This window comes from Penaeus japonicus, unplaced genomic scaffold (assembly GCF_977035675.1).
Source record: "Penaeus japonicus unplaced genomic scaffold, GWHDUDI00000001_assembly GWHDUDI00000009, whole genome shotgun sequence".
Taxonomy (NCBI): domain Eukaryota; kingdom Metazoa; phylum Arthropoda; class Malacostraca; order Decapoda; family Penaeidae; genus Penaeus; species Penaeus japonicus.
Window position 1 is genome coordinate 14,355,908 of NW_028234411.1, and position 17,500 is coordinate 14,373,407.

At 35.4% G+C, this 17,500-nt stretch overlaps 1 protein-coding gene across 1 annotated transcript in view; it reads left to right on the forward strand.

The window, feature by feature from the left end:
• The first annotated feature begins 4,013 nt into the window (after nt 1-4,013).
• Nucleotides 4,014-17,500, forward strand: part of alpha-PheRS (phenylalanine--tRNA ligase alpha subunit) — a 22,852-nt gene continuing 9,365 nt past the window's right edge. The window contains exons 1-10 of the mRNA XM_043032323.2: nt 4,014-4,254; nt 8,583-8,771; nt 8,947-9,101; nt 9,201-9,342; nt 9,452-9,694; nt 10,019-10,156; nt 10,357-10,506; nt 10,770-10,855; nt 12,197-12,322; nt 12,537-12,638. Coding sequence (XP_042888257.1) covers nt 4,072-4,254; nt 8,583-8,771; nt 8,947-9,101; nt 9,201-9,342; nt 9,452-9,694; nt 10,019-10,156; nt 10,357-10,506; nt 10,770-10,855; nt 12,197-12,322; nt 12,537-12,638 — 1,514 coding nt within the window. The 5' untranslated portion in view covers nt 4,014-4,071. The remainder of the gene's footprint in view (nt 4,255-8,582; nt 8,772-8,946; nt 9,102-9,200; nt 9,343-9,451; nt 9,695-10,018; nt 10,157-10,356; nt 10,507-10,769; nt 10,856-12,196; nt 12,323-12,536; nt 12,639-17,500) is intronic.

A 17,500-nucleotide genomic window follows, 5' to 3' on the forward strand; every position in this document is an offset into this window, starting at 1 on the left:
ATCATCATTTAACGGCTTTTATTGTGGTATTTAACCGAGGAATGTGTCGCTTTTGTAATATGACACTTAATTTATATATATTCCTGTATTTGAACACTTCTTAATACGATATAGGCCAAGGGTCGGCGCCTCCTGGCACATGATAATGATCATAATAATCAAAAGAAAATTTGAAAGGTGAGGCAAGAAAGTAGTATAATATTTGAGTGGGTCGACCACTGCATGGACGAGTAAAGAGCACAGATTTTGTATCTTAAAGGAGTAGTTATGTGTAATTCCAAAATAAATGTTTTGTTTACATCTTTGTAGCATCACTTAACCTTAAGTAGTAGTCAAAAAATAATAAAAGGTGGCACGCGAGGTAGTTGAAAACAGGAAATTTATACGGCACTGGAATCAAAAGGTTACCGACCCTTGATACAGGCCATGTACAAATTATTCACATATTTTCTAGGTCGCCTAAAATTAGAAATCAAAAGTTTTTTTGCCGGATCTGCATGTGGTTGAAGATGTCAGTGATAAACATGTCAATCCCCGCCCCTTGCCAGTTATTGGGAGTGCCTTACAGACAAACACTGGTGCAGTATCACAGGTAAACATGGTAAACGTCTTGCTGATGCCAAAAAAGTGGACCCAAATGCTCGTATGAAGTCGGCCATGACAAAGCCCATTACAGTTGAAATGTCAACAAAGCTGAAAGATCTGCTGAAGCTGTGTTCATCCACTTCAGTATACAAAGTCAGATCATCTACGCAGTGGAACCCATCCTTAATTAATTAAATTGAAGCACATTCAAAGCCCCTTACCGAGGTGAATTAGATGGACGGATGTTCCTTCTTTTGGGGAGTTTTGTAAATAATGAGTCAAAAGAAAGTAAAACGGAAAGTTTTCCATTCACAGACTACTGATTCAAAGAAAAATGCTAGAAAGACATATGTGGAACAGAATGCTGCACTGCATTGCTCGGAATCAATCTAGTGACTACAAAATAAAATGTAAATGCTGTTGATCTCATTGACAAATATGAATGCTCCACATTGCCACCAGTTCTGTTTAATGATAATGGAAAGTGCATGACCATGGAACAAATGCAATTCTGATCGAAAATTTGGAGGCAACATCAGAAATACCCCCCCCCCCCATTAGTTTCTAAACATTTTAAAATCATAACAAGCCAGTACATGAACAAACTGTTCAGAGTTTGATCATCACAGTGGCACACCTCCAAAATTACAGATTTCTTTGCAGTCTCTCCAACATAGTATTTTTACTCAGAGCTTCATAAAATAACACCTCTCTAAATATAATTAGTCAATGCTGCAAGTTGGAGGATTCAAATATCCCAACTGGACATTTCTATTGACAGAAATGCGAGTCGTGTAAGCCTTGAGTTCACACAAGAAGAAACAGATACTACCATTATTGTACATACTATCTATGGCGCTGAAGTTGACTACTTGGAAATCTCACTGTTTTGGCTGATGATACACATGTCATTATACTTTTGCTTTGTTTCATTTCTTCTCCTCATTTAGCTGAATAACAAGAAATGTGGATCAGCTCCTTATCATTCTTCTTACCAGTCCAAAATCTAATGAAGGAGCCCGAATCATTCGAAGAATTGTCACTTATTCATATTATCAGTGGAAGAGACGTTACGTTCATGTCAAAATGGATTGGCTAAACCATAGTACCTGGCATGCTGTTTCTGCTTTGGCTTAATGTGGGGAGGGCTTGGCTTACTGGGCAAGAAGAAAGAATGTCTTTTCTGATTCCAGAGAACTATTCGTGGATTTTGTATGGCCAAGACTGAAGATAATGATACTGTAAATTCACCGTAAGAACTCAAAACGCCATAATACTTCCACGCTTTCACCCTTGTTTTGAAAGTGTCACCACCCGAGGGAGCAGTCGCGAAATATTTGATGAGGGCAACATTTGCGACATATATAGACAAATATGATGCAGCTTGAAAGCAACATCTATCAACATTTGGAGAATCAGGCTTCAGTCAAACCACCCCCATCCACAAAGCCAATGTGTCATCTCTCTATCTCTCTCTCTCTTTCTCTCTTTCTCTCTTTCTCTCCCCCCCCCCTCTATATTCTCTCATTCTCTCTCTGTCTCTCTGTCTCTCTCTCTCTCTCTCTTTCTTTCTCTCTCTCTCTCTCTCTCTCTCTCTCTCTCTCTTTATATATATATATATATATATATATATATATATATATATATATATATATATATATATATATGTATATATATATATATATATATGTACATATATATATGTACATATATATATATATATATATATATATAATATATATATACATATATATATAAACATATATATATATATATATATATATATATATATATATATATATATATATGTGTGTGGGTGTGTGGGTGTTTGGGTGTGTGTGTGTGTGTGTGTGTTGTGTGTGTGTGATATAGATATATAGAAATATATAGATATAAATAAATATATATATATATATATATATACATATATATATATATTACACACACACATATATAATATATATATATATATATATATATATATATATATATATATATATATGTACATATATATATGTACATATATATATATATATATATATATATATATATTATAATATATATATAATATATATATATATATATATATATATATATATATATATATATATATATATATATATATATATATATATATATATAGGTGAACTGTTCACCTGTGGTTTCTTAGCTTTGATTATTGTTGCATCTGCTTGAAAACACCTGCACAGATGAGACCTTTTATAGCGTCTCTGACCTTTTTTCATTAACCGTCCGAACGGACTTTCGAGGAGGATCTTCATACTTGAAGGATTGTGCAGTCTTTGAGCTCTTTACGTTGCTGCTTAAACATTTAGCCTGGATGGTTTATCTTCAGTGTTTGGATTGATTACTGTTTTAGCATGTTAATGTTGTTCCTTTGCAAAGATCTTGTAAGTTTATGACTGTTTTATGAGGTTGAACAACTATGATTTCCGGATTTAGATACTTTCAATTGCTAAAGTTGGGACTTTACAGAAAAAATGCTCGTGATTTGTTTTTTTTCCCATTCATGTCATCAATTTACATTTTCATTGAGGTTTAATGACTTCTTATTTTTAATATGTCTAAATTTGGTGACTTTTAGACCCCTGTCGACTCACATATGTAATTTATCAATACATATTACACTATGTTGAAGACTATTCTGATGCAAACATTTAAGTGGTCATGTGTTTGATAATGTTGTTCCTCTGTGGAGGTGTCACAAATTTACTTTGCCTTACCCCTAACTTAGAGGCTTCAAAATCACTACAAAAATGATATTACAAGACGAAATTTCATTTTCCTGCCAACAGTTGAGAATGTTATCCGAACGTTTCATTATGCCCTGTGTCCTTTTATGAATAAAAGTCATAATATTTTTCTAACGACATTATACAGAAGTGAAATCGGCATAATTGGCAAAGTGTATATGTCAGAATCAGATGTATAACTTTCGAAAAAAAAATAGCATTATCTTATATCAAAGTAATATGAGAAAAAGGCCTACACTGTGTACCTGCGGAATGGAAAGAAGTGGTTTCTATTACCTTTCCACATCTTGGAACAATGAAGTTGAACTAGTTAAAAAAAAAACGGACATTTCAACAGTATACCGGGTTGTTTCATATTTCATACCTGAAAAGTTATTCGCTAACTATTCGACCTATATCCATATTGGCAAATAATGATCAAATTCTAATAAATACATACATTATATACATTTGATTCAATAATATGTACATAAATTCCCCGTTAACACCAGTGATATCACACCGGTACGTCATTACGTCAGAAATTCGATCCCGTTGCGCATCGCGTAAGGCTCTTGTCATACACATGCAAATAAACTAATTTCATGCAACGCAAGACCCCGAAACAATATAATAAAACCAGAAACCCACACCTTCAGATATATTTCAGCAAAGAAGGGCGAGATCGAGAGTTCACAATGATTAAACCGAAGTAGCCTCATCAGCTGCTTCCATGCTGTCAGCCAGGGCGCAGAGGCACAACAACATGGGGTCGCTCGCGATGGACTTTCCGCAACAAATTCTCTTGGCCGTCGAGAAGAATGGCTCCGTCATTTCATATGAATTTGCCAAAGCGCTAAATGAACCTCACCAGAAGATCGTTGGGGCAATTAAATCTCTGGAATCGCTTGGTGAAGTGAGTAGTGTCATGAACATATTGCATGATTTATGTCTCGAGGAAAAGTTTGGGTCAAGTAGTTTATGTAGTTGATATATATATTTATTTTACAACTAGAGGTGACGAACTTTTATATCATTTGTATTCGTCCTGATCATAAGTCCCATATGTTCAGGAATATCGGAAATATTATATTTTTTTATTAGATATTTTTCTGAATAGGCCTTTGGTAACCCTGTATTTAATTATCAGGAGGCTGTTCGTCCCAAATAAAATAAACTTCAATCCTAGGTAGTTTGAAAAAACAGCAGGTAGATAGCATATTGTACTTATTAATAAATCTAGTGTTAATAGACTTAATGGTGTCTACTGTGCAGATAAGGGTAAATTTTCCGAACAACGCCACGTCGTTAAATACCACAAAAGTGGTATCGATGGATTCCTCTCAACCTCTACTATTCATATATAGTGAAATTAATGAGCGCTTGCACCCCTGGAGCCCACAATCTGGGTCCCGATAGTAGGGGAGGGCATGAAGTAGATCAGGGAAATTGCGGGGTAAAATATGAATTCCGGCCATATTTCGTATGCAAAATCTTAACCAATTACCTACCTAACTTTGCTTAGGTTTGCCCTAGCCAAGGGGGGGCTTTGCCCCCCCCTGGACCCCCCCTTTTTAAGGCACTTCGTGCTACCTTGTGCTACTTCGGTATCACAAAAACCTTAGCCCTTAACTACCTACTTCACTTTGCCTAGTTTTAAAATCAGCCTTTGGGAAGAGGGAGCTACACCCCCCTGTGGATCTCCCTTATTCAGGGCACTTCATGATACTTATGATGCGTACAACCACGAACAACCTTCACACTGTGCCATGATGACAGCAACTGAGTCTTCGTCTCATATATTCCTCAGGATAGGAAACTAGGATCGATAATGACGCGACCCCTCAATAGAGGGTACTCTATAATTATATTGGAAACAATGGGGCATATTGCGCTATCTGTCGAGAGAACATAACAGCACATGCAGGTAATTCATTTGGGGATTCCAGTCCACAGCTTGTTGCTATCCGTAAATACGTAAACACTGCCATGTTTAAATTTCAGGGCGAGGATGGTGGTGTTTCGGGGTACTTTGCACAAGGTATGTTGTACGAAATGCCCTAAAAAGGAGGGGGTCCAGGAGGGGGCGAAGCCCATTCTTGGCTAGGGATTAATTCAAAACTAGGCAAAGTTAGGTAGGTCATTGGGTTAAGATTTTGCACACGAAATATGCCCTGAAGTAGGACAAGGTAGCACAAAGTGCCTTAAAAAAAGAGACCCAGATTGTGGGGTCCAGAGGTGAAATCGCGAATGATTTCCACTATATATGAACAGTAGAGGTTGATAGGAATCCATCGATACCATTTTTATGGTATTTCGTAACATTTTACCCCGTAATTTCCCTGATCTACTCCATGCTCTCCCCTACTATCAGGACCCAGATTGTGGGCTCCAGGGGTGCAAGCGCTCATTAATTTCATTATATATGAATAGTAGAGGTTGAGATGAATCCATCGATACCACTTTTGTGGTATTTCGTAACGCGGCGGTGTTCGGAAAATTTACCCAGATAAGTTTTAGTCCCAATTAGGAACGAGCAAAATACCCTATAGAAATTATATAGGTAACGCAGATAAATTTCTTGAATAGGTCCGCATCACAAAACCGATCAAAATTGGTATTAGTGGATCCCTTATGATGTCTGCTAACCAGATATACCAATATTACTTAACAGAACTAATAAATAAGTATGTTATGAGCATCTGTAAATGCTCTAAATCTGCAGGCATGGGAGATACGTTTACTAGGCATTACTTGTTTACCTCATGGTGCCTAGACTGCACCATGATGTCATACACACACACACAAGTAACATCAGCCTAATTCAGTTAATAGCAAATCAAAATTGATCAATTTGATGTTAATTCAAATCCAAAAAAAATCAAGGGATGTGGCATGAAGTGGTCTGCAACTGGGGTGGGGGTGGGGGGAGGGGTCCAGGGGGTGACAAAGCTCAAAACTGGGTAAAGTTAGGTTGGTTGTTGGTTTAGGATTTTGTAGACCAAAAATAACCAGAAAAAAGTGAATCCAAAAGAGTAAATTGTAAAGGTACCACATTTTTTACACTTAGATTTTACAGTAGACAGAAATATATGGTGTTATATGTAATTTGTTGGGAGACATTGGTAGATTACCTTTTTTCAATAGGGTATTTACGGATTTTACCCCTTTAATTTTCTTGGGATACTTCATTACCCCTTCATCTATTGGGACCAATATTGCCATTAGTGTTTGGTTCCAGTAACTTAAACCACTATAAATGCACACTAGACACCACAAGGAGTCCATTGAGGCCAATTTTAATGAATTTCTAGAAATTTATCAAAACAGAAAAAAAGATCAATATCGGAAATGTTGCCCAACAAGGGAACTGAAATTTCTGATCATACCATCTTATGGAACATGACATTCAAAGAAATGCTTATTCTATGTCAGTTCCATTTTAAGTTTACAGTAGATAGAAAATTCAGGAATTCCAAAAAGCATCTGCTTCCAGCACCAAGAAATTATAGCAGATGATGCATGCAAAAAGACATTGTGTTTACCTGAAAAGTGCTGTTAGGATTTCCAAATTTGTCAGAAAGTAGCGTAAGAAGGTTATTAAAAAATGGTCACCAGTGTTTTCATGAAATGCCTAACCGTATGTATTCTGGTAAGATAGTGCATGATTCAACTTCCCTATAGGAATGGCTTAGAACTATCTAGAAATTTCATTATTTATTGGATCTTAACATAATTTATTATGAATAGTTTTTTCTTTTCTTTTCTTTTATACTCTCCCAAGCTAACAGGGCCAACTTCATAATTGATCCTAATAGTTCTTTTTAACCCATTCGCGCCGGATGACACACTGACATGTTTCGTGGTTTTTGCGTCAGACGCTGGCGACAAGATATTTGGCCAAGGCTGGACCTTGGGTAGAGCGAGCCAACAGCCCAGGCTCGTGGCTAATGCGCCCGAGAACCCCGAGGCGTTAGGCCTATGCATTCGAAAACCCCGGCATTGTGACCATTCAAAGCCAGAATCGCCCCGGCGTGAATGGGTTAAAGAGGTATTATGTAGATTTTCCATTAAGGCTGATGACTACAAAAGGGCAGCATCAAACTTAATTAGTTCCTTAGTTTACTACGAATCACATGGAACATTAACACGCTAACTCTATCAGAATATATATGGGGGAGGTTTCCTAGCCCACACCTGACAGAAGCAGAGCATTTGTGTGACTGTTTGATGCCAACCCACTCTAAATACAGCCAATATTTTAGCTACAGTTGGGATTTACAGATGACAGTTATTGTCTTAGGACAACAGAGTCCAGAAGAAATTCATTAGTTTAAGATTCATTAGTAACAGTGAATATTACTGTTATTATTAACTTTTATCTAATGCTTCTCACATAGTTTTCATATGATATTAGGTATTTATCCAGAATAGCAATAATTACTTAGAATAGACCTTCATCAATTGATGCAATGTCCTCTTCAGTACATACATTGGCATTAGCCAACAATCCTCCACCACATATATTCTGGCAAGATGAGTGCTTGTACTGGTTCCTTATTTGACAATTAATTGTGAGGGAGGTCTGCAAGCACCATTGTATCTTGCCTAAATATATATTGTGGAGGTTCATTGACCTTTGGCTGAATGGAAAGCAAATAGGCCATGGCACCACTTAGGGTCTGTAGAATCTCATAAATTATTGTGGCCTTATCTTTACTCTGCCTATATTAGTTTTATGTCTGGTAGTGTCTTATGTGGTCTTTATAACAATTTCTTTAGTTATTCTTATCTGGCTGATAAATATACTATTTTGTACTTGCAAATTTCAAAGAAGGGCAGGTAGTGTTGAAATCTAATTGATAAAGTTTTCCTGAAGAATTACAGGAATTTTGTAAAAACTTTTTCTTCATAAATACATTTCTAGATAGCTTACAACTGTATGTCCAAACCAGTCATGGTGAATGGTTTTGGAATATATGGGGGAAAAAATTACCACCAGTTCACATATGGAGGCATTGTTTTTCGATATAGCGCTTTTTACTGGAAATGTGTCAAGAATAATATCTTTTCAGTAGTAAGAGACTAACATATTGTAGCAATATATACATATACAGTATATACCCTATACACATTCATTGCAATAAACAAATATTGATTATTACTTTTATATTTCTAATGTTTGCCTGGTTAGATTTATTATTTACTATCATATATACAATTATATAATTTCAATTATTACAGGTTGTATCTGTGAAGCAGACTACTCAGAAGACTTGGGAATGTACAGAAGAAGGAGCTTCTTTGGTTGCTAATGGCTCTCACGAAGCAAGGCTCTTCAATTCTTTAACATCGGAAGGATGTCCTATTGCAGATATCAAAGCAAATTTTCCAAATGCAAATATTGCTTTAGGAGCAGCAATGAAAAACAAGGTAACATACACATGAGATAGAGGATGAAATTCTCTTTTGTCATATATTTTTTTATAAGATATTTAATGTGGTTGCCCTAGAACTATTTGTATAGTTATTATTTCCATCACTTATTATTACTATGATGATGATGAAGCAATGGTCTCACATTTTTTTCATCCTTTAATTTTTACAGTGGGTGAAGAAAGAAGGAGAAAAGATAGTACCTGTGGTTACCAGTATAAATGATGAAGTTCAAATCCATCTCCAGGCTATTATGTCTGGATCAGCTGACAATGTTCCAGACAAAGTGAAAGTTGACTACAAAAAGAGAAAACTTATTAAAGAAGTGTAAGAAGGACGTGTTTCATGACCCTTGTTGAATGGTACTTGTGAATATGTGAAATTATTTTTATTTATGGGTTATAATGCCTCTTGCTTTACCCACAGTGAATTAACAGTTTTTGAGGTCACTAAGGGAAGCGAGTTCACAACTTCTATCTCAAAACAAGAAGCTGAACTCACCAAGGATATGATTGAGAGTGGACAGTGGAAGAGCAAATCATTCAAGCCTTTCAATTTCAAAGCAAAGGTATTGTTTTATTTAGTTAGGAAAATGCATGTGCATATACCTAAATTGAGTATAAAGTGCCTTTTTTGAGACTGAGAAGATATAGTCATTTATGTTTTAAATTCTTTAGGGTCGACTTGATCAACGCTCTGGACATCTTCATCCTTTGATGCAACTGAGATCAGAATTCCGACAAATTTTCTTGGAAATGGGATTCACTGAGATGCCTACGAACAATTTTGTTGAGAGCGCCTTTTGGAATTTTGATGCCCTCTTCCAGCCCCAGCAACACCCAGCAAGGGATGCTCATGACACATTTTATGTGGCTGAACCTGAGAAAACTCTGGGTGTTCCTGAAGACTACTTACAACGGGTGAGATGAAATAAAATCTCATTTATTCTTTATTATGTAATATGTCCAAAGGTGCCAGCCATCAAGATTTTGATGCAATTATTATGTTTTTAATGCACACTATACTACCCAGCATCTAAGTCACTGGAATCACTGATGCCAAAGCTGATGCCAGGGCCTAGTAATAGAAGAGTATAACCCCCGTTTTTTAATACACATAAAAGGCATAACTCCATCTGATTCCATCTGAGCACTGAAAATTGGCACCTTTATATATGTATGTTCAGATCTCTCCTTGAAAATATTCTGAATTTGGTTTTATTTAATGGCTTCTGATATTTGCAGGTTAAGAAGACCCATAGTACAGGGGGCTATGGTTCACTTGGCTATCAGTATGATTGGAGTAGAGATGAGGCTCACAAAAATCTTCTCCGTACTCATACAACTGCTGTTAGTGCTCGCATGCTCTATAAACTAGCTCAGGTAAGGAACAGTGAAACACAGAAAATGGGTTCATCAGAAATGTCATATATTTTTAGTGGTCATTATGATCATGATTTTTGCTTTTGCCTGAAATAATCATAGCATTTATAAAGAAACAAATTTTGAATGCCATCCTTAAGTGAAATAATTCTTATAGATAATTTACAGAATTTTCATTAATTAAATCATACCAATGACAGGAAGGATTCAGGCCTGTCAAGTTTTTCTCCATCGACCGAGTGTTCCGCAACGAGACCCTAGATGCAACCCATCTTGCAGAATTCCACCAGATTGAGGGAGTTGTTGCTGATTACAATCTCAGTGTCAAGCATCTCATGGGAGTTATCAAGGTAAATTTTGGCTTAATCTAGATTTCTGCTCTCTTCTCACCCCTCCTACTTTATTCTATGCTTCCCTCTCTCTCTCTCCTTTTCCTGTCCATTTGTACCATACTATGGTTTATAGTTTGGTTGTAATGGAATATCTTGTACTCCTTACACAAATGAAGCATGATTTTAGTTATTATTATAATGCAATAAAATGAGACTTTAAATGACTTTTCAATTAAAGTTTTATGATTTTTTTTACATTTTTGTTAATATTTGTATTTTAGGGATTCTTTGAGAAGATTGGAATCACCAAGTTGCGCTTCAAACCTGCCTATAACCCATACACAGAGCCATCCATGGAAATCTTCAGGTAAGATAGTGCTGTTGATAAGAATGTTCCCCTTAAAGTTTATACAGGGTTGTCCATGTTCCATTTGATATTTTCACAACCAAGTTGACACTAATTTGAAAGCATTTGATTCATTTTTTTTTTATTTCCTAATATAGTTCTTTGCATCTTAGCACTAACTTTTGTACATTTTGCCCTTTACAATTTTTAGAATTATACTATTAACCCCTTGCTGTTGTTAGACAGAGATACTGTGGATTCAGCTAGGCTGTCATGGCTAGGCTGTAGTAGTTGCATATTCCAAAGACCATTTTACATATATAGACTGCAAAAATAACATAAATGTCATAATTTGTATATAAGCATATATGTATGTGAATGGGAAAAACTCAAATGTGGTACAAACAATTGACAAAGCCACTTAAATAGTTACATTCTAAAATGTATACCTACAAAGCAGTGTGGGTTTGCATCCAGCAAATGTTTTTACCAGTCAGTTCAACAGCTGATTATCCATCCTGTGTGCATAGATACCTCTGAACTTCTCAGGTCTGTAGGGGTTAAATGCAAGACCATAAATGTTTGTTGAGAATTACCAATTACACAAAAAAGTTACTGAGGAATAAACCTAGTGTTTTACAATAATGATCTCATGGAATGTGCCACATATTTTGATATGTGAAATACTGTCAAGCACTTTCCCTTCCCACAAAGAGTTCCACTACTAACATTGCAACCGCCAAGCAATACCACGACTTCGAATACCGGTTGTGTCAGTGGGTTAGGATGGGCTTTGTAACTCAGAATATAGAGGCCAATGCTGGTGACTGTCTACTGCTCATGCAAGAGAACCTCCCTGGCCAAGACTCGAACCTACTCTTCTACAGTGAAAAAAAACAGAACTGCACCACATGACTTACCGAAAGGATTGTCAGAACAGAATCTAGATGTGTTTCATGGTTGTGTTGTAGGGGTCTAGTTCTGCTTTCTTTCACTTGAGGAGAGTGGGATCAAGTCATGGCTAGAGAGAGATTTACATTTCAATATAAAATGCATTGCTGCATTATTTCATCACTTTCTATACATATTTGATATCTTAACGTATTTTTGACAATATTTTTAGTATTATTTGATATCCTGTAGCGTTGATTTTCTTAAATTTTCATACATTTGATTTTATGATTAGGCTAAGATTGCATATTATCAGATTCACAATAAAGAAGTTACATATGTTAAGGGCCATCTGTGTATATATAGTTATTTATTGATCTCTCCCATTTTCTTCCAAAGCATTCAGATTTTTTTTTGTTCTATCTTTCCTGAAATTTAGTAATTATTATTATTATTATTTTTATATTACAGTTACCATGAAGGCCTAAAGAAGTGGGTGGAAGTTGGCAACTCAGGCATGTTCCGACCAGAGATGCTTCGACCAATGGGAGTTCCAGAGAATGTGACTGTTGCTGCTTGGGGACTCTCTTTAGAAAGGTAATTATACCAGTTACATTTACATTTAGACCTAAGCAAATCATTAAAGCACTGGGATCATCAAGACATGGTCATTTCACCAAATAGTTTTATGCTTTCCATGGTTATCAGATGCTTTAGTGAGTTTTTTCTCTATATTTTGCACTGTTCTGCTAGTTTTGATATTTTGAGAGTATTTTTTCCCTTAAAAGTATAAATTTTCTTTGTTTTACAGACCAGCAATGATTATGTATGGAATCAACAACATCCGCGAGTTAGTTGGTTCCCGGGTGAAAATGGAGCTCATCCTTGATAATCCAGTCTGCACAATTGACAAGTAGGCCTCATGAGCAATATATTTTTTTATTCTCCTCATTTTAGTTATTTATATATATTGTTATTTTTATTTATTTTGTTCATCAGCATGTGTTAATTAAATGTTATCAGCTTAAATTAGTAAACTGGTCTTGCATGATTGGTTTTGGTGTCAGAGTATGGACATGTGGAAGGAAGGTCTTGCTGTTTTCATTGCATCTCAGCTCACAGACTTTTCCACAACTTTCAGTTTGTAGCTTGATGAGTAGGCCTACCAATATTTGGTAGCATTATTGAACATCATACCAGTCAGACTCAACATTTATGTGAAAAATTTGAGGGAGGAAGATTTTGGTATTTTAGCATTACATACACTTACTCGCAGTATGTCTGTGTCTGTATGTGTGTGTGTGTGTGTAGCAACACTAATTAGAGGCAAAAGCTTTCTTATAACCAGCGATGAGGCAGCAGTAAACTAAACAAAATATCTACTAGATACTGTGAAAAAAGAGATATGTATGTATATGTAATTTTTTTTTTTTCTTTTTCTTTAATTATTATTATATTTTTTAACACAAATGATTGTAGTAAATATTTTATTTGTTTCACTGCTGCCTTATTACTGATTATAAAAAAAGCATATTACAATAGACTCAAAATCCTTGTCATTGAGCATCCTGGTCAGGAGCTCATCTTCAGGACAGCTGTACCAGACAGCAAGTATCCACCTGAATGGACAATAAAGATGTCCACCAAGGGGGATGCTAATACCTGTGATTTCACAAAACTTTTTTTTATAACTATCTTGAAACCACGGGGATGCCAAAAAAAATGTCCAATTTTCTGGTTCGTCTTTTTGAACACTGGGGCCAGGGAACAAGTTTTTCTATATGGTTAAATGTAAAGAAAGCTGCCAAGCTTTAAAAGTATTCTTTTAGGCAAAATACAAGATTTGGATACCCATGTAGATATTGGTTGGATCCCTAGAAAACTAGATTTGATTGTATATAATATGCCTGAAGATATTCCTGTCAATGTCTTTTATTTCCAGTCTGTTGCTCAGACCATATAGAAAAGAAATTGAGATGCCAGTAACCTAGTAGAAATAAATTGAGTCTCTATATTCCCTCTCTTTTTCTCTTTCTTTCTTTCTTTCTCTCTTTCTCTCTTTCTCTCTCTCTCTCTCTCTCTCTCTCTCTCTCTCCCTCCCTCCCTCCCTCCCTCCCTTTCCCCCTCCCTCTCTCCCCCTCCCTTCCTCTTTCTCATTATTATCCTTTTTTTTTGGTTGGTCAGTTCTTGACTGCTTTTTTGTTCATTTTACATTTTCTAACCATTGATTTGCCCACCTTCCTACCTATCTAACTGTTACTCTCCTACTTGTTTATTAGCTCTTCTATCCATCTATCTACCTATCTATTACTGAATGTTTTTTTTAGGCTATATATGAAAGCTTAGATTGTATAATTGTTTAGGAAGATCAGAGTTTGAATAGTTGTGGTTTTACAGGCATCAGTATTGTTTGGAGTAGACCATTTTTTAATGGTATGAAACGTGTCAATCTGTTTAATCCATTCGCGCCGGTTGACATCCTATTACGTTGTCGAAAAATATCCCTGGACCCCGGTGACATCCTGAGACGTTGTGCAGTTTCTCACCGAGTTCCGGGAGGGGCAATGTGACGTGCTGAAACATCAGCAATAGATCACTAGATTGTTCTCAAATACAATCATTTTACATAGTTTCTCATAAAATGAGATATAACGTTTAAAAAATGACGTCACAGAAAACTACGGGATATTGATGACATCATGGTAATCTCTGCTTCTTGATCGGTTGAATAAAAAGATATGAGTCAAAAAATATTGTAAAATAAAATGTGTTTGGCCAAGAAATAAAATAAAGTAAAAAATTACTAACGCAATACTAGTTCTAATATGTTGATTACCCATGATATCACGTCATGTCACGTCACAAGGTACATGTACATATTCATATGTACATGTATGATTATTCATATTGTTGTTCTCTTCATTTTGGTAGAAAAAAAAGGTATAAAACAAGTTTTTTGATGCCCTACTAAGAGATTGCTTCCACTTTCCTGTGGTATATTCTCATAGAAGTGAAGAATATAGGCAAAATTCAATCAAATAAAACTAAAATGGCATTACTATAACATGTTTTTTGATTGAAATGACTCCTCTGAACATGGCAATATTTTTACGTGCCTTTACATTGTAAACGCATTCATCAAAATCCTAAAAATAGGGTGGGTGAAAAACGCTCTGAGAGGATCAGTGTGGCCACATGCAGGGAGAAAACATCCCGGCATGAAGCGTCACGTGCTTCTTATCTTCCCGGCATTAGCAGGAGTAGGGGGAAATTTGTCCCATCGTGAATGGGTTAAACATTTGTATCACTATGCATGAATTTACACCCACATTTCCAGTTCGTCATGCTCGTATTTTGATTAGAACTGTTTTTTTTTTTAAAGTACTGTCACTGGTAGTATATATCTGACATGAAGTCCTAAGATTAATTCATACACACACAGTTGTATTATATATGATCAGTGTGATTTTTTATTATATAACAAATGTCTGAAATGAGAGCAAGAATATTAGATAGGAAAGTTTGTAATAAGAATTCACTGAGACTTTTTTTTATGCAAAGAGGGAATGAATTGAAGCAGAATGTAATATTGGTGGCCTATGATTAGACTTTTTGAAGTAAGCTTAGAGAGCAGGGTGGATGGAATGGTGTTTCTTTATGCTTTGAATGTGTTCCCTTGTATTGTTTGTTGTAGCAGCCCTCCTTTTTTAATCCTCCTTCAATTCATATTTTACTTTTTTACATGCTGTTCTACATGCAGAATAAGTAAAATATTTAGATACAATATACTTCAAATATTCTTAAATTGGTATTTAATGTATATATATACTACCTTGAATAAAATCTGGTAATGAGAATGTTTAGGAAGTCACTTGAGACTGACAGAGGCAGACAAGTATATTTTGATTTTTTTTAACAACAGGCAGAAATACCTTTTAAAAGTTATAGAATGCACATGGTACCTGTTCTTAAAGCTTCAGGATTGATGTACATGGCTTCGCATGCTCCATGCAACTGAGAAGGCATATTGTATGAAAACCATTTTTGTTATAAGTTGTAATATTTTGTTCTGTTTTGTTGTTACTAAAATGTTAATGTTTCTCTGTTATGGCCTTAGAATATGAAATTGTGTGAGAGTAGGAGCAGTTTGTAAACATAAATTCAAGATAATAAATATATGTTGGTATTTTGTGATTTTTATTCCAGAATTTATGTATTTTGATATAGAAAATACTCAGCAGATATTTAACCTTCCACTATGGGCATTTTTTGCGGGGTCAGATCACTTTTACACTGCTTTTTTACATACAAGCTAGTTTATCCTTCACTTGTTTAAATACTGTATCATTTCAAATGCTAAGTATTACTTTGGAAATATATTATATATAGACTCATATAACATACCATAAGGCAGAAAATTATAGAAAACAGAACATTTTAAGATGCCCAGCCCATCCTTAGATGTGGCTCATCTTGGAAGGGATAAAAAATTCTTGATTTTTTTGTCACATTAACCTAAAGGCAATTCTTATTAATACTTCATGATTAGGAGTATATACATAAACATGCACATAGATGACTCAACTACCACTCACTCTAACTTGCCGCATCATGTGATATATGGTTATGAGACCTTCAAAATTGAGACATACCTCTGTTGCTGCTTAAGTAACTGGTTCTAGCTCTTCTCATATAAGTTTCAATAAACTTTCATTATTGATTACCTCACTGTACAAAAGGGGCATCTCACCAGCTTTGCTACCTGGCAAATATTAGGTTGCTATTTGCTCACATGCACAAAATTTGGAGGAATTATTAACCTGTTGCCAATGGGGTTGTTTTTGCTCCAAATGGTTGAAATGCCGTGTGAGCCTAATACCTCAGGCTATTCACCTGCACTGGCTGCAGCCAAGCACTACGTGCCTGATCACCCAGCGTGCTGGCGCTGCCACCAATTGACGTGATATCTTGTCACCTGTTGTTAATGGGTTAAATGGCAACTTACCTCTGAAGAATATTGCATCATCTAGTACCAGTAATAATAGAACATAATTTGTACGAAAACTTTATATTTATATTTTAAGTGAAGTGTCGCTGAAGTAAGGTTATGACAAGATCCAAGGCAGTTTAATGTAGTCTTGAATGTGAATAGGAAAATGTTTATATACTGATTACTTTAATATGTGTGAATTTATTCATTCATGTTTTTTTTCTTTTTTCTTTTGGCAGTACTTCTTGTTAAAGATTTTTCCAGAAAATATTTTAGATCAAACAGACAGGTAATTTACAATTGAGTCTGTTATTGGAAACCTGTCTGGCATGTGTTTTTTTGTGTGTATTTTATTATGCCGTTAGGAGTACCAGCATGTTTATTCATTCACTACACACACTGTTCACATTTTATACCTCACACTTACTGTCATCAGGCTTGAAGCATGTATCATGCATGCAGAAGGACTGATATATTAATTAATTCAAGGATTAAAAATTTAGCTGAGATGAGATATTAGCATTTGATAATTTATATTTTACCAATGAAAATAGTACTAGAATCATGTAATTCAGAATTATGATGGTCAGTATTCATGGTATAGCTCTAAATTTGTCTGCATATTCATGAAAATAAGAAATTAATTTATTGTCATATATCTCACTGTTATGAGGAAAATGTGCAAAATGTGAAGAATATGGTATAAATACAATCTGACCATCATCTCTTTGAACGTAACAAGACCAGTCCCATCTTCAGTTCCAGACCAAGTGAAGGAGGGTTTT